Source organism: Hemibagrus wyckioides, linkage group LG07, assembly GCF_019097595.1.
Source record: "Hemibagrus wyckioides isolate EC202008001 linkage group LG07, SWU_Hwy_1.0, whole genome shotgun sequence".
Classification (NCBI taxonomy): Eukaryota; Metazoa; Chordata; class Actinopteri; order Siluriformes; family Bagridae; genus Hemibagrus; species Hemibagrus wyckioides.
This window is the reverse complement of record NC_080716.1, coordinates 12244149-12264900: the sequence shown is the minus strand read 5'-3', so window position 1 is coordinate 12264900 and position 20752 is coordinate 12244149. Positions and strand designations below refer to the sequence as shown.

Sequence of the window (20752 nt, the reverse complement as noted above, 5' to 3'; positions counted from 1 at the left end):
CTCATGAGTTAGCACTCTGTAATAGAAATCCCCCGGCTGCTAGCTACATATATGACCAGTGTTAGGCCCTAATAATCAATATTTTTCAATTCAGTTCAATTTAATTTATTTGTATGGCACTTTTAACAATGGACATTGTCTTAAAGCAGCTTTACAGAAGTATTGAAGCACAGAGAAAAAAAATATATAAAGTTTAAAAGTTACTATTTTATCCCTTTTTTTTATCCCTAATGAAATTTATGCTTATTAATTTAGAGGTAGCACAGTCTTAAGTAGTGCCAGTTCTAGTGCCATAGGGCTACAAAATGACAAGTATTCAACTATTCTAATTTCAGTGGAGTCACTGAGAAATGCACCGCTCTCCAATCTGACCTTTCCTGTAGGCAAGAATGGCTGCATTATCTGTTCCAGTTTTCACATGAGGCCTAGAATAAATGTAAAAAAATGTAAAAAATAAATATTTTTTATGTTGAAGACCAGAAAAAAACACACTTTCCACCAGTTCTATTCAGCACTGGACTAAGAACCCATTATGGGCTCTGAATAGTCCAGATAACTAGTCTTATTCCATATTAATCTTATTACTCTACACTTAGCTCTGCTGTATTGTCTAGAACGATCCATAGGGCTGGTGATCACTGGCAAAGAGATTTTTTAGTGTTGAGAATAATATTTAAGTGATAAAAGAGAAGTTTGGTCGTCCTGTGCATCATGAACAGCAGACAGAACCACATGCATGTACTTAGTCTGTAGGCAGTATTAGTCATCTCCATGTTCCAACACTGAGAAAAGAGAAAGAAAACAGAAGGAAAAAAGGCACTTAGTCATTCCAGGCATGGGTCAAAACATGTTATCCACCAAGGGTTAATAAATACTTGTGGTATTTCATGTTCTTAGAGCTACTGGTCAAGGTGTAATCAACAGAAACACAAAGATACTCATCTGGGGTGTCCACCTCTTGTAGGCCTGGTAAAATAGTTTGGTGATTTCCCTGCTAAAATACATGTACTAACCCAGGAAATGGGCTGAATTGGATATGTTGATCTGGGGAAAACCTGTATTGTTATTGGTGGTGTTATCAAAGAAAAAAGAAACAATTACAAGATATGGGTAGATGGCTTTGAATGTAAATAAAAAAAAACTTTTATTTGATTTATCTCTTAAACAGCTTGTGGTCTGGGAACCTACAAAGCTGCCAATGATAGTGGAGAATGTCAGCTTTGCCCATACAATAGCAGAACGTCCTCAGAAGGTGCTTCAGAGTGTGAATGTGAAAAGGGATATGCCCGACTGCAGGATGACCCACCACAACTAGGCTGTACAAGTGTGTAATTTTATTTTATGTTTAATTTTATTTACAAGTGTCTTTATTTTATTAATAAAAAGACTTGTCTAAATCATTCACATCCCAGTGCTTATTTTAATAGAAATTTATAGACAGTCATAGATATAGCTATAAACACGTAAGAAAATCATTTCATTCTTTCTGTTATTTCTTTTCAGGATCTCCATCAGCACCACTTAACTTAACTATCCATCACTTCAGCAACAATGCCCTGATTCTGAACTGGGCCATGCCTGCAGATCTGGGTGGAAGACCAGAAGTGATGTATGATGTAGAGTGTAGACAAAAAACAAAAGAATCTCATGAGACATGGATTCCATGCAAAAATACATTGTTAATAAGGCCACAATCAAGGGAACTGACTGAAACAATGGCCAACATTACTGGATTACATTCACATATGAGCTACCAGGTTTCTGTCAGAGCATACAACAGAATATCTCAGAAACTGGGCACATCTGGGTCTTCACAGTTCATTATAATAGGTACGTGGTGATTCATATGGAAATATTGGATCTGGACAATTATACATCATTCATTTTTTAGTTCAGATGATGGTAAAATTTGACTGCACATATATTTAAGATCGTATGTAGATCACTGTATAGACATTTTGTCCTAATTAGCAGGCATCAGGTAATATGTGCAAAATTCTCTCTGTGTGCCTGACAGGGAAGACACCAGTAGTTGCCACCAGTGCTGTTCCTGTACCAACCCCTGCTGCCCAGGAACAGCTCAAAACCCCAGTGATTGTCAGTGTGCTGTTTGTAATACTGCTGGCTCTGATACCAGCTGCCTTCTTTATATACAGAGGTTATAACAAATTCAGGTAAATAATCTAGTATTTTTTTATAGGAGTAAATAAAACATTTTATTAAAATTCCAAAGAACAAAAAAAGATAAATTAAATAATTAATAAATGATAGTTAAATAAATATTTTCATAAATGCACTATTATCATTAATAGTGTTGACAATAAAAATTCAAACAAGTCTAAGGACTTCAATCTAATTACTAATTTACTGATTTATAATCTATAGTAGGTTTAGAGATGAAGTGGAGGTTGTGCCTTTACATGATGTTGGTACAACATACAGACACCCTGAAGAACCACAAACTGCACCTCCTCAACAGACTACCAGTAAGACTTTATTTTAACAATTTCTGTGTATGTACATCTGCAGTGTAATTAAATATACACACATATATATATATATATATACACTACTCACAAAAAGTTAAAGATATTTGGCTTTCGGGTGAAATTTCAGGATGCACCTAAAATGCACTATAACCTTTACAGGTGAACATAATTTGACCTTCTCTACACTTCTGAATGCACATGTCCAACTGTTCAGTGTTTCAGTACTTTTTGAATAACTTGCTGTTCTCTAACAAGGTGCTTAACGGCAAAATTCACAACTGGTGTTTGATCCACAAATCGACCAATAAATTTTCTGGTTCAGTTAGAATTGGTATTTAAACAGTCCTCTTCATCATGCTGTTCACATTTTGACATCATGAGACCAAGACCACACCTAACTATTGATCAACAGTACCTTGCTATTGCGAGGCTTCACACAGGATGTTCTCAGAGGGAAGTGGCCAATTTCACCCAAAAACCAAAAACCTTAACTTTTTGTGAGTAGTGTATATATATATATATATATATATATATATATATATATATATATATATATGTATGTGTGTGTGTGTGAGCTATAACTCAGAGCTGTTTCTGGCACTGTCTCTTTTTAGGCTCTGTTCAGATTTTGGACAGTGTGAATAGAAATCTGCTGTCTGGTATTAGAGACGTGTTGGTAGATCGCAGCCGAGTCACACTGGGGAAAGAGCTTGGGAGAGGTACGCATCTAAAATGTTAGCCAATCAGAAAGAACTTGTCTTTTTTTTCTTTGTTTTTTTTCCTGAATGATGTAGGCCAGTAATTAATATATTAAATTTCATTGTTTTTATGATATAGTACTTCATTAAAATTAATTGTAGTCCTCGTTTACATAGTGTCTTTGATGAAGTGTATTTGAATAGGTTTGACATTTCACTTCTTTTAGGAGAATTTGGGGCAGTCTATGAGGGTATATTCTTATCAGATGACAATGAGAATATCCAGGTGGCAGTGAAGACCATGAGAGGCAAGTAAATGATAAGAACAGCTTCTAATACAGCTACACATTATGATTAACTCCTTGTTTTATATCCATAAGTAATATAATAAAGGAGTTGGCTCTATTACAATATGGGCAGCGGTAAACTGGCAGATTTCAGTTTGCTTTCCTGCCCTGTATAACTATCCTTATGACTGCATTACATTACTTGATAAGACCACTTTATACCGTGAGATCTGGTCTATCTTCCTTAACAGGTTATATTTGTAACTGACACATGACGATCTATAATTAGTATTTATGTACAGCCATCTGTCTTTAAACACTTTGTCATAATAACTTAATGCAAAGTCTATGTGCATCATACGCTATATGGCCAAATTGTAGTGGACACCTGACCAACACATGGCATATGTGGTTCTTCAACAAACTGTTGCCACAATGTTGGAAGCACACAATTGCATAGAAAGTCTTTGAATGCTGTAAGGTTACAGTTTTCCTTTACTGGAACTAAGAAGCCCAAACCTGTTCTAGCATGACAAGGCTCATATATACATAGCGAACTCAATGAAGAAATGGTTTGGAGTGGAAGAACTCAAGTGCCCTGCAGTCCTGACCTCAACTCCACTAAACAGCTTTGAGATGAACTGGAACACTGACCGCACCCCAGACCTCCTCACCGAATGGTAGTGTCTGATCTCACTAATGCTCCTGTGGATGAATGAACAAATCCACACAGTCACGCTCCAATATCTGGTAGAAAGCCTTCCAGAAAAGTGGAGGCTGTTATAACGGGGGATTAAATCTGGAATGAGATTCAAAAAAACACATATGGGGGTGATGGTCAGGTGTCCACATACTTTGGGTCATGTAATGTATATACTTCAGAAATTATACTGAAATTGAATAGATTATAATAGAATACATCGGCTATTCATCTCACTCGCATTTAAAATGTTAAACATTATTGAAATCTTTAATTTAGAATATGTTCTTTCTAATTGTTGTTATAGTTGGAATTTACAGCCAGGATGATCTGCAGTCATTTCTCAAGGAAGCTGAAATTATGCAGCACTTTGACCATGATAACATTGTGAAACTGCTAGGTAAAGTAGAACTTCTGAATTTTTTTATTTCCAGGGAAGTTATCGTACATCTATCTCTGTGAAAGTCTTCTTACTGGGTATTGTTACATTTTGTTTATGGCCAGGGTTATTGTTATCACATAACAGTTGTACAGAGAGGTTATCTAAGCTACTGTAGCCTTTCTGTCAGCTCGAACCAGTCTCTCTAATCAAAAAGGCATTTCTGTCTACAGAACTGTTGCTCACTGGATGTTTTTTTTAATTGGGTGTGAAAATCCCAAGAGACCAGCAGTTATAAAATATCTCCTGTCTGGCTCCAACAATCATGCCACAACCAAAATCACATTTTTCCCCATTCTGATGGTTGATGTGAACATTATCCGAAGTTGCTGGCTCCTGTTTGCATTATTCTATGCATTGGACTGCTGCCACATGATTGGCTGATTAGATAATTACATGAATGATCAGATGTCCAGGCATTTCTGATAAAGAGCTCAGTGAGTATATGTTATCTTTTTACAAATGGCCTCAAGTGAGTTGCTACTGCTTAACATTGATCCTCAACTTGCCAGGTAACTAAACATGAGAGTAAGAAGTTGACATAAGAATAAAAGCTACAGGGAAATACAGATAACGGAGAACTGGGTGATGACGTTTTGTAAGAATGTGGAAATTGTGTATTTATGTTCCATATCTGTCCACCAGGTGTCACACTGGAGACAGTACAGGACTCGTCCATTCCTGTTCCACGTGTCATCCTACCATTCTTGAAACATGGAGACCTGAGACGATTTCTTATAGCCACCCGCTATGGTGACATTCCTATGGTGAATACCAAAGACACACACACATACACATCAATCATCAAAAACATCGACTAAATTACAAATGACTTAATTTCTTGTGGAACCTGTAACTGACTTCTTCATTTCAGTTCGTGCCTCATCAGAGCCTTCTACGCTTCATGATTGACATTGCTTCAGGCATGGAATATCTCAGTTCCAAGGGCTTTTTGCACAGAGATTTGGCAGCACGCAACTGCATGTAAGACCATGATGGCATTTCTGAACATTTCATTTTACAGTAAACTAGTGGCATTTGAATCATTTTTTTTATCCCGCTCATCACCCACATGTGAAGGTTGGGAGATGATCTGCGTGTTCGGGTAGCTGACTTCGGCCTGTCCAAGCAGATCTACAGCAGTAACTATTACAGACAGAAGGTTGCTATTCGAATGCCAATCAAGTGGATGGCTGTGGAGAGCCTTTCGGAATCTATCTACACCAGCAAGAGTGATGTGGTCAGTCCTGAATATTACTGCTAAGATCAGTTTTTTTGTGGGTTTCATCTGAAGAGTTTGTTGAATCTTTCACTTTTTTTTTTATTGTATGTAGTGGTCCTTCGGAGTAACCATGTGGGAAATTGTGTCCAGAGGAAAGACTCCATATCCCGGCATCCCCAACCATGAGCTTCTGGAACTGCTGGAGAGTGGGCATCGCCTCAGACAGGGGGACTGTGACAATAAACTGTGAGTGCTTTCCATATGTTTTCAATCAGCAAGATGCAACCTGAGAACGAATGCTGTAGTGATGCTTTCTCTGAATCCAAACAGGGCAAAGATTATTAGAATACATTTCAAATACAATCAATTTTAAGGTTAATTTAGAATTTTTCATATTGGTTATGTATTAACAGTTCAGAGTACAATAGCAGGCTGAAACTAAAACTGTAATTCCCACCTTCTGACCTGGAAAAAAAATGTTTGTGTCAAACTCTGAGTGGACATCACAAGTAGGAATTTTGCAAGGTTTCTGAAAGGCCTGATTAGAAGCAACTGAATTAAACTTAATACAACAACAACAACAATGTTTTGTAGGAAATAAAGTCTTCAAATAGAAATGATAGTTTATGTCTCATCTTAAATGTCCATATTCGGAGTGGAGTTAAGCATATAAATTAAAGAACATCAGTATTTAGACCTCAGAAGTAACTTAAACTATATGGCCAAATGTTTGTGGGCCTTGCTCAAACTTGAGGCCCATGACTGTCTAGTCTATGAATTTGTATGCTGAAACAAAGTGGATGAGTCCCAAACCTGTTCCATCATGGCAATGTCCCTGACCACATAGTAAGGTCTATAATGACACTGTGTGACAAAGTTGGTTTGAAAGAACTCGAATTTCCTACATAGACTTCTGACCTCAACCCAATTAAACACCTTTGGTATGAACACTGGACTTCACCACAGGTCTCCTCACCCAACAAATCCACAAGCAACATTGGAATAGGATGTCACCTTTGGATTCAGAGGTTCAGCAAGCAATTACAGGGGTAATGTTTAGGTGTCCGCATACTTTTGGCCGTATATTATATTTTCACACAGTTGCATAGAAATTCTGAGCTTTTTTTTTTTTAACTATTAGGAAGATGAACTTTTATATGCTAATACTGGCTGATATTTGATTAAAAAAAAAACCCTGAACTTTTACCTAGTAAACAAAATTGAACACAGAAATGAACAGAGGGATTTTTTTCATCCTACTGAATTATCTCATGGGTTGTGTATTATGTTTTGATGTTTTGAGATCTTTCTTTAGTGACAAAAAAACAAAGTCTGTAAAATTCATAAATAAGTAACTATTGAGCATGGCCTTTTAAATTCAGCATCAACCAAGCTCTAGTAGCCTCTAAAGCTTCTTGTGTTTCTCTCGTTTTTTTCCACTTCCTCTATCACCCTTTCAGATATGAGGTGATGCTTAGCTGCTGGCACAAAGAGCCCTCTAAGCGGCCTTGTTTTGCAAAGCTGGCTCGGATACTCAAAGCTCTACTGTGTGAGCTTCCGCCCTTGGAGCCCAGTAAAGAGAACTACTACATCAACCAGGGCCTGGAGGCAGCCAACGCCACCCAGAGCAGTGCTGCAGAGCCTGACCCTGAGGGAGCTGCAGGAAACATTTACTTGCCCTCGCCAGTGGGCAAAACAACCTGTCCTGCAGAAAAAGAGGAGAGGAAGGAAACCGCAGAAGATGGATATCTACTATGCAGTACAAGTGGCATATAGACTGTCAAAAATGAGAAAAACAAGGGACACAAACAGAATTAAAGTGTTAGATTTGTGTATATATATTTCGCAAGCTTTTTAAATGAGACTGAAACAACAACAGGACATGCTGCCTGCTGTAAAATGTTTGAAATGCAAAAAAAATATATATTTTTTTTAATATAAATGTATTCTTAATAGCTGATCCATTTGTGTAAAATCCATTTTTTCTATTTAGTGCCTACAGTATTTATAATTTAGACCTTTAGAGCTTGGGCCATGTTTTTACACATGCCATTTACACTTTATACTATTGTTTTTCATATAGCCAGACATGAAAAGAAAAAGTATTAACAGTCTGACTAACAGACAACAGATATAGTCCCACAGATGCAGTGACCTCACGTTAATACATCTAGACATCTGATGAAAAGCTCTTTTACAAATATTAACTGTGTAAAAACCATGGCACCCTTCAAAACATTACCACACTCTGATCAGAATAAACTAAAAAATAATAATACAATGCAAAATCTGATTTACATAATCTTTACTAAAATCATTAGCCCCTTCTAAATTCACTTACTGAAGTCATAGCCTTACCCTTGATTCTGTGGTCTCATAGATCTGTGCTAGCGGCCATGCGATTCATTATTAAACCGCTCCTCTCAGCCTCCACTTCCGCTCCTCTACCTGTTTTTGCAAGTTCTTGCAGAGCTGTTGAAATGTTTCCCAGAATGATTAACAATGACTAAGTGAATCATAAAACACTTGAACAATTAGTCAGCATTAATGTTTGTGAAACGAAACTCTATTTCCACTTTCGTATTGTACAATCCTGTCAGACTCTAGTGGGTATTATATACTCACAAAGAAATTAAATTATATATACAGGGTTTCCTTGAAGTCCTCATTGAGGAAATGAACACAATTTACCAAGAAATGTCTTTCACAATCTTTCAATTTTATTTTATATAGATCATATATGATAAAGAAGATTTTGAAATCATTTCTCACAACTGGACCAGGCAGCTGTTGCAAGGGTGTGATTTTAAGGAAGCACATCAGATCACACCTAACACTGCTGCCAACCTGGGAGTCAAAGTGTGTTAAAGTGTGCCAAATTGTGTATGTTTACAAAGAAATGGCAATCATATAAAGAATGTTTTGTAAATGAAGTTAAATGAACAAGTGTTAATTTCCTCTTTGTATGGAAACTTTTGGGACACCTACTGCATGTATTTAAATGTATGGAAATACTCAACCTAGTGATTCTGTTGGTTTTCCATTTACATATAATGGCAGCTGGACAGGGACTGGGAAATTTCATTCATTTTCAGTTACTGCTTTATACTACTGTAGGGAATGAAACGCTATATCCTGGAGGAAATACGTGCAAATTGGGGAAAAGGAACATGAGAAACTGAACAGCGAATAACCTGAGTTAAACCCTAGAGCTATAAGCCCTTCATAGGGTGCTGCACAGTAGGCTGCTATCCCAGGTTCAACCACAAGGTCAAATGGCCACTAATGTGTACTTATTTTCAAAGCATGCAGTTCTCCCACTTTTTGAGTAAAAATTGTTTTCACCCACCCTTTTCTGTTGCCCTTTCAGTGCACTCCAGCACAAGGGAGAGCTCTGATGACAAGCTCTTAGAAAACAGTAGGCTTAACAGCTTGTAATAGAAGGTTGTTATGGATTGAGACTCCAGAGAGATGCAATTCATGATCTTAAGGTGCCCTGAAATGGCAGCCCTAAGATTTACTTCCCGCTTAAGGTTATATAAGAGGATGTCCTTCATTCATGAGCATCCCAGCTGCAATTCTCAAAATCATATTGAGGGGCTGTGAAAAGGTGGAGGAAGAACAGTGTATAGTAAATGGTAAAGCCGGTCATGGGCCTGTCTCTAATGAAAATAAAGCCAGTTCTGCACATAACAGCCTGACAGAATCTGTCAAAAATGATGAGCTTGATTTAGAACTCACTATAAGACCAAGTTTCATAATGTGTAGAAGGACATGTGATGATTTTGGCTGCTACTTGATGAGTCCACAAAGGAGACAGTTGAAAAATCCACCAGTATCCTGATGCCACTGGGCATCAAGGGAGAAAAGGCAACCTTCATACATTTTGGAAACAACCATTGAGCTAAAAATAGGCTAAGGGTAGGACTGATGACAATGTATGTATGTATGTAGGTGTACCATCAACCCAGTGCTAACAGCAAAACAGCTAATAATAATAATGCCAATATCTACCACACATAATACATTAAGATCTCACCAAAACATCATTAATGTGTCTGTATTCAGCACACATCTGAATTTCTGCCAGCTATATATCAGCAATGGCTCATAGTCAAACATTGCACCTTTTAGATGTTAGGGCCAAGGCAGGGAGTATGTAATTGATGCATTTCTTAGACGTCCAAATAATTCAGAAACTGGCTAAATGAACACAATTCTTGCAGCTTTGCTCTTCAAGATAAACACTTATTGTACAAGAAATAAAATAAGCGAGCGGTGTCTATTGTGTGGAGAAACAAAAACAGCCACATAGCTAGGTATTTGTGGGAGTTAACCACAGGCCTGCTAGTGACTTAAAAGGAAATAGACATAATGACATAACAGACACAGCAAGAAACAACATGTTATGCAGAGCAGAGAGGACAAGTGATAAACTATATGGCAAAAAGTTTGAGGATACCTGACCATCACAACTACACTATGTTGCCAAAAGTTTTGGGACACCCCTCCAAATCATTGAATTCAGGTGTTGTTTTTCAGGGGATGGGCTTGGACCCTTAGTTCCAGTGAAAGGAACTCTTAATGCTCCAGCATACCAAGACATTTTGGACAATTTCATGCTCTCAACTTTGTGGGAACAGTTTGGGGATGACCCCTTCCTGTTCCAACATGACTGCGCACCAGTGGACAAAGCAAGGTCCATAACGACATGGATGAGGGAGTTTGGTGTGGAGGAACTTGACTGGCCTGCACAGAGTCCTGGCCTCAACCTGATAGAACACCTTTGGGATGAATTAGAGAGGAGACTGCGAGCCAGGCCAAAACTGGGACGTCTGCCTTTACATGCTCATGAATGTAATATGGAGTTGGCCCGCCCTTTGCAGCTTCAACTCCTCTGGGAAGACTTTCCACAATGTTTAGGAGTGTGTTTATAGGAATTTTTGTGAAAAAATTTGTAATGTCAGGCACTGATGTTGGATGAGAAGGTCTGGCTCACAGTGTCCGCTCTAATTCATCCCAAAGGTGTTCTATCAGGTTAAGGTCAGGACTCTCCAAAACTGCAACTCTTGTGGGGTGTTCCCGGTCTGCAGTGGTCAGTATCTATCAAAAGTGATTGATAGAACCGGCGACAGGGTCATGCACAACCAAGGCTCATTGATGCACGTGGGGAGTGAAGGCTGGCCCGTGTGATCCGATCCAGTAGATGAACTACTGTTGCTCAGATTGCTGAAGAAGTTAATGCTGGTTCTGACAGAAAGGTGTCAGAACACACAGTGCAGTTGCTGCTTTGGCAGCAAAAGGGGGACCAACACGATATTAAGCAGGTGGTCATAATGTTATGCCTGGTCAGTGTATGTCACAGATAAGCACTTAAGAAATGAATTAACGATTTTATTTATTTATTTATTTATTTGTAAAATACACTAGTAAACATTTGGGTTGAAAAGTCAACAATGATCAAATTAAGAGCTGATTAAAAACAATTTGAAATATTACTTTCTCATACATTTTTTTTTTCATGAAACTCTTTTAATGAACTTCGTTTATAATTGTGTAAATCGGTTTAATTAAAATTAAATTCAAGAGCCAGAAACTATAGAGGAGGGCGACGTGTTGCTTAACTTCTTGCTTTCTTTTTTCCTTTTTTGAGAAAGAAGAGTATCGTTTGAAATCCGTCCGTATTGCCACGTCATCTGATGTCACTGCCGCACCTGCGCAGCCATCTTGTACTTTTCCTGCGGCCAGAGAGGAAGGAAGAAAAGCAAGGATAAAACAGCCGTGCTGCTATTCACTATAGTAATGTCCTGGTAAGTAAAAAGGACCTAACAAGAAAGGCAAGTGTGCAGCGTATCAGCAGCGGAGGGTAGAAAGAGACACAGCAGCTTTCGCCACAGTGCCTCACAATTACAAACGAGGGGGAAAAAATCATCTCTAGGAGTGAAAAGAGGAAGGAAGAGTGTCCGTCAGATTTCCACCTAAAAAAAAAGAAAAAGAAAAACACGCCGGCCTTCGCCCACCATGAATCCTGAATAGTAAGTATTTACTCGCTCTTCACTACACATGCAAAACAAATGAGCTACTCTCACTTGTTTCATATCCATTAGAGATGAAGCCATGGCGTCGTTTAGCGGACAAGCTTTGTCACATCGTCTACTTAGCCCCCGTCAGCTGGCTCTCTTGCTAGCTTAACCCAGGGTTTTATTCTCCACCCGTTTTACGACACAATCCACTTCCTGTAGTGTGATTGGCTACGATCCGGGTCTGCTCGAGTGTGAGCCAACCCAAGCGCAGAACGCAGCTTACTACCAGCCACTCCCAGCGGCGGAGGCTCACGTTGTCGGAATACGGGTTCGTTATGCTAATTTAACTATTATAACCAAACCAGATCGCTAGCTAAAATGTGAAATGGGTTACCATTTTGGGGTACGTCTTGGGTACGTCAACAAAGAGCCATTATTCGATTACACCTTTGTTTCCCCCGCTACTGAGACTTTTAAACAAGACAGTGGACTTATTTACGCTAGGTTGCTAATCGAAAGTGACGCCATTGGTTTACGCCGCAGCCGGTTTCCTGTCGTTTTATTTGGCCTCATTAGGTGCAGTGGGTGCGTTTCAGTCGGACATGGTTTCATAAAAATAACAGAGACGCCGATGATAATTTACAAAAGTTGAACCTTAGTCTGTGTCTCCTGTGTGATAGGGTTAGGCCTGTGAAGTCTCTGGGCTGTGGCTGGAGGAGGAGGAGGAGGTCATTGGCGTTAGTGTAGGGGTTGGCTGATATGGCAACAAACTCTCATCACGATACTTTAACACATTTTCATCATGCACGATAACTGTGTTGCTAAACACCAATAAAACTAGATCAGTGGAAAGAAGATTTCTTAGACAAGTTGGAATGGATGAGTCAGTGCTGATAATCACAATACCACCGAAAAGCAAGCTGTGGCACAATTCACACTTTTTCTTTCTTTTTGCCTGACACCTGATCAAACTAACACTTTGTTTCTCCTCAGATTTCTATCTTGACCATCGTGTATTATGTATATGATATCGGCAATGTGGCCGAAATGTAGCATCGTAGTAACAAAGGATCTGTAACAAAACAAAATGTAATTTTCCTGAGGATTGCTTACAGCAGGATTTCCTGATCCATGTGACAAAACCGGGTTGATCAGACCAATACCAAAGCTCCTTAAAATGCTCATAAATAAAGAATAGCACCTTGTGCAAATGGAGAAGTTTCGGTATGTGTTGGGTGTTTCTATGGTAACTTGATCTTTGGACCATCTTGCTATCAAATATAAATGTAAGTAAATTAGGGTGTTTTCATTTCCATGGGGATTTTAAATGGTTTAATATGGATTAATTTAATCTCATGCATGCACAACATCCAGTGAAAACAATACAAATAAGCATAAGGTCGAATCCACAGACATGTCAAAACTATTTCCCAGATTGGGACAGAAACAAAGGTTTTATAAATAAAACCTAACTCACCGATGACTATTAATTTACTTGTTCAATGTTTAGCAAAAGAAATAAAAGAAAATAAAATCATGTTGTTGAGTAAATTGTGCATGTATATGTTAACACCCAGTAAGCCGTTTAATACACTGCAGGTTTAATTTGACACTCCAGCTGTTTCCTAGCTCTTGCTACTCTTCATGAAACATGCACTTACTCATCACTGATGGTCAGAAACAGCATTGTTCGATACGATTGCTCATGGCAACACATTTGCATCTGACCAAACTTTAAAATAGTGACCCGTTATGTGCTGTCTTTTGACAGACACGTCAAACTGTATGACATGCTGTATGTACAAAGTGCTGATTGCTTCACAACAGATGTGATGCAACGTCATGTTGCATATGTAACGTTAGTCCTCGGCACTGCCATGTGCCCAGAATTCAGAGAGCTAGTTGATTGCAACATTTTAGATAGTTAGGAGGGGGCTTCCATCACATGGTGGTGTTTGTCAAGGGCATGGGTCTTGTTTTTGTTTACCACTTAATCCTGTGTTATGATTTATACTTGTTTATCTTATCTGTTTACGTTTCTGTGCAATAAATGAAATAGGTTGAGTTATATTATTAATGTAAACAGTCACTTCCATAACTGCTATAAATGTTGTTTCCAAAAGGATCAGGAACCTTTGTTTATTTATGTGATTTTGATCCCCCCCGTCTTTTTTTGGAACAAGGAACAGTGAGTATTTTATGTTCAGGTCTTTAAAGGAGCACTTGTTCGAACTCTCCTGAACCCTGGTGAAATGATGAAACACAGACGTTTTGGATCTAAAGATGTTTGAAAGAATGATATTTGATATACAAACCTTATTTAATCCCCAAATAAGCTCCTGTTGCTTGCATACCATTGCATTATTTTTTTTTACTACTTAACTGTTTTTGAACTGTAATCCTTGCTGGTGATATTTTACATGCAATGTGATTTCTGCTTTTCAGTGACTACCTGTTCAAACTGCTCCTCATTGGTGACTCTGGAGTGGGCAAGTCATGTCTCCTGTTGAGATTTGCAGTAAGTACAATATCTGTTTTAAATAAAACCGCCACTTTTAGATGATTAAACTCTGGCATGCACTTATCATACAGGGTCGTGTTGTGAACAGCACACTGAGAGAGACTGAGTAATAATGTGCATGTTGAGTACAATACATGCAAATAGTGTCAGGGGACTTTTCTTACTGGCTGTTTAGTCTGAAACAGATCGTGAAAAATTGGTAATGTGAAAGCTGTCATGTAGGAACATGCTTGCAGGACATGGTGTGAGTTCGGTTGCACTGAAACTGTTGTGATTCCTGTGAATGTGAACACAACTCAGTTCCGCGCTTGTTCAGGAAGTAAAGTAACCTGCATATGTTTTTAAGACTCATTATTGTTATTAGTTTCCACAAGACACATGTACCATGAGAGGTAGGGGAAAGTTGAGATCAGATGACCTGGAGTGCATAATAACACCAAAATAATAATAATAATAAAATGTATATGGATAGTAGCGTTGTGTTCTCTATACCCTTTTCTGTTGCTGTAAGATGATCACAAATGTACTGGAGTTTGAATCAAGTGAGTCTGAAACCAGATCAATGCTGCAAGTGCACTGTGAACAATCACACTCCGATTCAGACTGGTCTGGTGTATATGGGCTGGGAGGTGGTGTGTTGGGGAGTCCCAGTGGTTTCTCCCCTGCAAGATGACTCGGTGAACTTGGTTTTTCCCTGATTTATTAGTGAGCGAGCGAGCCACGAAGTGGGAGGCACCTTTCACAACTATCAAAGCACAAGGATCATCATATACATAGTGGTTCTTGAAATTCTGTTGGAACTGAATACTTTTTTGTTTAATACACAACTGATCGTGATCATGGATGCTTTGTTGTCTAGGATGACACGTACACAGAGAGCTACATCAGCACCATCGGAGTGGACTTCAAGATCCGCACCATTGAACTGGATGGCAAAACTATTAAGCTTCAGATTGTGAGTGATTTTTTTTAAAAGCTTTCATTTACTACTTTCAATTTTTATGTGCTCCTTGCTGTTCATGCGTATTTCTAGATGGTTTCAAGCCAGTTACTTCAAATTTAGTCAACAAATATTCCAGTTGTTCTACAAACAAAAGGCACATCTGTATTGTAAAACTGTTTGCATGTTATATGTTGGATTCTAGCTTTGCTTGTATTTGGATAAAAAGAAGTTATGTTATTATATTGCTGTTCGTTGTGGTTCAATGTGCTTACAGAGTACCGATTAACAATTGTTCATGCTTTCCTAAATATATATTTCCATTTCTTTTTTTTTTTTTTTTAACCATGTTTTCCATTATGTTCCTCCCTTTCAGTGGGATACCGCTGGACAGGAAAGGTTTCGCACCATCACATCCAGTTACTACAGAGGAGCCCATGGCATCATTGTGGTGTATGATGTCACTGATCAGGTACTGCAAATACTATCTAATGAAGTGTATATACCTCATTAGATAACCCAAGTGTAATAAAGCACATGCTGAGTGAAATGGAAATCTTATGAAAAAAAAAAGAAGACACATGCAGAGACTTGGAATGTCTTATAGGGTTTAAGCTTGATAACCTTTAACACTGTTGTGTGTATTGCTGTATTGGCCTCCTGGTGGTCCAGTTGCAGGGTCCCATGCTCTCATTGCCACGGCCCAGGTTCGATTCCCGGCACTAACCTAGCCTCTGAAGAGTTAACTCTCAGTGCAGGACCCAAGCCCGGATAAAATGGGAGGGTAAAACCTGTGCCAAATCGATATGTGCTGTGGCGACCTCGAATAGGGAGCAGCCGAAAGAACAACGAAAACGTGTATTGTCGTATTGCATGCTAAAATCCTTGGTATTGTAACTTGTTTGAACCTTTCTGAAGCTGATAAGATAGAACTTTTAATCCTGAAGGATTTTTTTTTTCCTAGAGATTGCTTCAGATTTACATCTGAGTGAAATATTCTATATATACAAAATGTATACAAAAGGATAGAAAAAAGGGTGCTAGAGAGTGATATAATGGTATGATATTGCACATGGTATTTTATTACCATACATGTTGTAATTGTTTTGAAAGCCTTTCCTGTAATGAGCTGCCATTAGAATTTAACACACGGCTACGCTGGTTGATTCAGTTTGGAAGAGATGCTGTGCCCCCTATTGGCACAGAGACAAAAATTAATGTAGCTGTATGCCCTGTGCTTACAATGCAGCTAATTGGCCACTTGGGGGAGGTTACATGTCATTTTTTTTTTGCACTTTATTTTTGTGTTAATCATTCTGTTGAGATATGTTGGTGCTTTATAGAAACCGTACTGTGTCTATTTGCAGTTAAATCTATTGGTGCAGAATCAGCATTGTGCGATTTTTATTTAGTCTTTTTGCTGTCTCTGTAGGAATCTTACAACAATGTAAAGCAGTGGCTGCAGGAGATTGATCGTTACGCCAGTGAGAATGTCAACAAGCTGCTGGTTGGGAACAAGTGTGACCTCACCACCAAGAAAGTAGTGGACTACACAACAGCCAAAGTATGAACTTAGACAAGCTTCCATGTTTTTACTCTGTACTTGAGATTTCAGAAACATTTTTAATGGCTTCCATTAAATATAGTACAATATTCTATTCTTATTGGGGTCCTTTCATGTCTTTGCAGGAATTTGCTGACTCTCTTGCCATCCCTTTTCTTGAAACAAGTGCTAAGAATGCCACTAATGTGGAGCAGGCCTTCATGACCATGGCTGCTGAGATCAAGAAACGCATGGGACCGGGAGCTACGGCTGGAGGAGACAAGCCCAACCTGAAGATAGAGAGCACTCCAGTTCGACAGTCTGGTGGTGGCTGCTGTTGAAGAGCCTCTCTTTCTCTTGCGCGACACACACACACACACACACACACACACACACATACACACAAAAATCATGCCCTCTCTGCCCTTACATATGTACACACAGACACACACCTGCATACGTCTAGGAGCATAAGAACAGATGATGTTCTAACATTCTCATGGGAGTAACCACTGCGTTTGAAGCCAGAGCTTGAGGTTTATCTTTCTCTTGGCTTCCTTGCAAGAAGTTTTGTAGCTTCCTCAATGAGATCCTGGTCCTCTCCTTGGTTTTATACTCCTAGAGCCAGATCCTGTCTCTCTCTCTCTCTCTCTCTCTCTCTCTCTCTCTCTCTCTCTCTCTCTCTCTCTCTTTCTCTCTCTCTCTCTCTCTCTCTCTCTCTCTACCTTTGTCTTTTCAAACCTCTTCTTCTACTTTAGTCTCACCTGCATTCAATTTCCACCTATAACCCCATCCCTCTACAGGCACAGTGATTTCTGGGTCCCTAGAAAGTTACCTGCCCTATGACCGACAGGTGCAACTTCAGAACAGATAAGTAATTGGCTTTCGGAGGACACCCTATTTATTATATGCAGAGCTGAGAGATGCAAGTGAGGAGGGAAAGTTATGTAATCATGTTTGTCATGAAGTCTCTCTCCATTTTTGCATACACAGATCCAACACACAAACCCCTCGTGCACTTGTGGAAGTTTCTTTGTTTGTTGAGTGTATAAAGAATGAAAACAAAAAATAATTTGGCAATATTATATTTCATATTCTGATCTTACTAGGATTATTATTAATTTTAAGACTTATCGTAGGTTTTTTTTTTTTCCTAATCATAATTATTGTACAAAGGCTTACTGCTGTCGAATGAAGGTGTTTGGTGGGGAGGGGGTGGAAAACTTGATGTCGGGGTTTAGGCTGGATGACTAAAGCTACTGTTCCCTGTTACCTCATTTAGCTCCTCCCCTGTCATTTGTTTTCAGTGTATTTAGGAGCAGGACACAAAAAAAAACGTTAAATTAAAACTGGAACTGAAAATCTTAGTGGTGAAACAATTTTCTCTTCTGTATTTTAAGTGATCGTCAGTTTTCCATCGTCACTGGACACTTCGTCACTGGACACTTCGTCACAGGTGCAGTAAGGCTGCGGTATGAGTCAAATTCATGCAAGTGTATTTGCAGAGTAGTTTTTGGATTGCGAGTTTTTTCATTTTTTTTCCTGGTGTGATGGGATGGCTTTCACATATTCCACTCTGTGTAACCATTCTATCTTTTGTCAAAGTAACCTTGTAGGCTTTTTGCTTTCATTTTGTCCGCGATGTCTTAGGTTTGACGTGTGCTTTGACATCTTAGCATTTCAAAGAGTTGGTCTTCTATACAATCTGTAAAGGCATTGCGCATGGTCCACTGTACCAGCTCTGTGTTTGACGCAACCCTCATCATCCCTCCAGAAGTGTGTGGTTTAGAAATGTCTTAAAAGTACATAAGTGTCAACATGCATGTAGTGGGATTTAATTTGAAGTATCCCTGAAGGTGTGTTGAATCAGTCGGATATTTGTACTGTGTGTCTCTTATCAAGAAGGAGGATGTTGGGACTGACTGGTCTTGGCATAGAGATCGGATATGACCTCCCATATCCTCCAGAAAGCAAAGTGCAACACTCATGTTTAAGTCCCTTCTTGCATTAGGCCTGAGATGAACCTTAAAGTAATCGAGAGGACTTTATTTGGTCCAGATCAGTACAAAAATCCTGTTTTGACAAAATTGACAGGTCGTCAAATTAAAGCCCCTCAACCCCATTCACTGTGATTTCAACTTCACACAAAACAACATAAAATCCCTTTACTGACAATGATAGATTTAGCACCCATGAGCCTCTGGTGGACAAAATATACAGAATGTGGCTCTAATGGGGGGAAAAAACCAACAACCAACCAAACAAAAAATATTCACTGTTTGTGTTGATCTGTCTTAATGCACCAGTGTCTTTCATATTGTTCTATTAGATTACTAATAAACTGAGCCATTTAAAGTAACTTTTAATGCCACTTCAGCCATTGCTAACCTCAGTGTAACAACAATTTTTGGGAGATTAAAGACCATGTTTAGTGAGTGACGGGATTGGTGGAAAGGGGGTGGAGGGAGCAGTAGCAAGTTGGTGGGGGGTGTACAGGATGGGGTTGGGTTTACTGTATTTAGGAACATTCCTTCGATTTCAATTACATGTAATGTCTGCTAAAGAATCTATACGTCTCACTTCAGACCTGTACTCCATCACACATTAAATCCGAGTGCACCGTTTCCTTCCGACATTTTCAGAATGTGTTTTGTTGTTTTTTTTTTCTCCCCCCACAAGGCTTGCTGTTCTACTGATTTTAACCTATGAATTGAGCTATTACATTGTGATGCTGTGTGTCTGATTAATGGATGTGGACCTATGGGCAATATTGTAGAGGGGTGGGGTGTTATTAAAAGTGGGGAGGTCTACTTCTGAACGTGATGGAATTTTGCTGCGTGTTTTTTTTGTTTGGCTTTTACTTTTTAACATTGTTTATTGTTCTCTTTCTGTCATTTGCACATCACTATGTTGCTTGGGGCGAGGCATGATGAAGGCACAGGCGACGGTTGTAGTGAGCACCAGGCCGGTAGTTCTTCCTCTCTCCCTCCGCTTGCTCACTCTGGTGCTCTCTTTCATAGCTCAGTTTGATCATGTTTTTCTTCTTTCTGTACATATTATTATAAATATATATAATAAAAATGATCAATGTCTTAATTGTGGCTTTTGTCTTTATTAGCTAAAATGTAGACAATATGGCTATGTGGGAAGGTCGCTGTCAGTGCAGTTGTTCCTGGGGGAAAATATAAGTCAGTCGTAGCCCACACTGCACACACAGCAGCCATTTTCAGGGGAATGAAGTCATTTGCATATTCATCGAGTCTGGATTACTTGATGGGCGCATGTGCGATTTTCCCCTGGACCTTTTAATGATTATTTTAAGTCATCTTATCAGGCAATGTACAGTCTATAAGCTTGAGTGACCAACGCATACCTGTTGCTGTGTTCTGAGGTTACAGAAATGCTTCAGTTTATTATGACTAATGATTCTCTAAACGTTTTCCTTACTGTTTTGTCTAGACGACTGGGTTGAATATTTTGGATGCTTCATCATTTTTCTGTGAAGCATCATCACTTCCAGTCTGTAGCTTAAAATAGTCAAGGTCCAATCCAACGTCAGACTAAATTAATTAAAATAACTGCTCATGCAGGCATTACTTATGTTAATGAGTAGGTGCACATCAAGCTATTTATGCACATGTAAATAAATCTTGTTTGCTTTTGACCTGTAAATGGCCTCTGCGCTGTATATCTTGTTCTCTTCCTTACATGCTAAGGGCAGTGTGCATAGTGTTGGTGGGGAGGCACTGATGACCTTGAGTTATTTATAGCCGGGGAACGAGCTGCAGTCTGCAGACACGACTGTACCACTCTGCTCAGACTTCCCTGAGAAACAGAGATGAAGAGACCAGAGGAAGGAGGGAGGGGGAGACAGAGGCTGCTTATGCCTC

At 39.0% G+C, this 20752-nt stretch overlaps 2 protein-coding genes across 2 annotated transcripts in view; both read left to right on the top strand.

The window, feature by feature from the left end:
• Window positions 1-7795, top strand: part of si:ch73-40a2.1 (ephrin type-A receptor 4-B) — a 10073-nt gene extending 2278 nt beyond the window's left edge. Inside the window, exons 4-15 of the mRNA XM_058393972.1 lie at window positions 1169-1324; window positions 1504-1830; window positions 2018-2174; window positions 2386-2486; window positions 3104-3208; window positions 3415-3495; window positions 4482-4574; window positions 5259-5380; window positions 5488-5597; window positions 5694-5853; window positions 5948-6081; window positions 7296-7795. Coding sequence (XP_058249955.1) covers window positions 1169-1324; window positions 1504-1830; window positions 2018-2174; window positions 2386-2486; window positions 3104-3208; window positions 3415-3495; window positions 4482-4574; window positions 5259-5380; window positions 5488-5597; window positions 5694-5853; window positions 5948-6081; window positions 7296-7611 — 1862 coding nt within the window. The 3' untranslated portion in view covers window positions 7612-7795. The remainder of the gene's footprint in view (window positions 1-1168; window positions 1325-1503; window positions 1831-2017; window positions 2175-2385; window positions 2487-3103; window positions 3209-3414; window positions 3496-4481; window positions 4575-5258; window positions 5381-5487; window positions 5598-5693; window positions 5854-5947; window positions 6082-7295) is intronic.
• A 3758-nt stretch (window positions 7796-11553) lies between these two features.
• On the top strand, window positions 11554-19958 carry rab1ba (zRAB1B, member RAS oncogene family a). Its single transcript, XM_058393973.1, has 6 exons — window positions 11554-11870; window positions 14304-14376; window positions 15239-15334; window positions 15696-15791; window positions 16752-16883; window positions 17009-19958. Exons 1-6 carry the CDS (start codon window positions 11857-11859, stop codon window positions 17201-17203), a joined length of 606 nt encoding a protein of 201 aa, XP_058249956.1. The 5' UTR covers window positions 11554-11856; the 3' UTR covers window positions 17204-19958.
• Window positions 19959-20752: the final 794 nt, after the last annotated feature.

Excerpts from the sequence above, each read along its gene's own strand:
- rab1ba (XM_058393973.1), top strand. Across the intron at positions 15,335-15,695 it reads AAACTATTAAGCTTCAGATT|TGGGATACCGCTGGACAGGA; the intron begins GTGAGTGATTTT and ends CCTCCCTTTCAG. Across the intron at positions 16,884-17,008 it reads TGGACTACACAACAGCCAAA|GAATTTGCTGACTCTCTTGC; the intron begins GTATGAACTTAG and ends ATGTCTTTGCAG.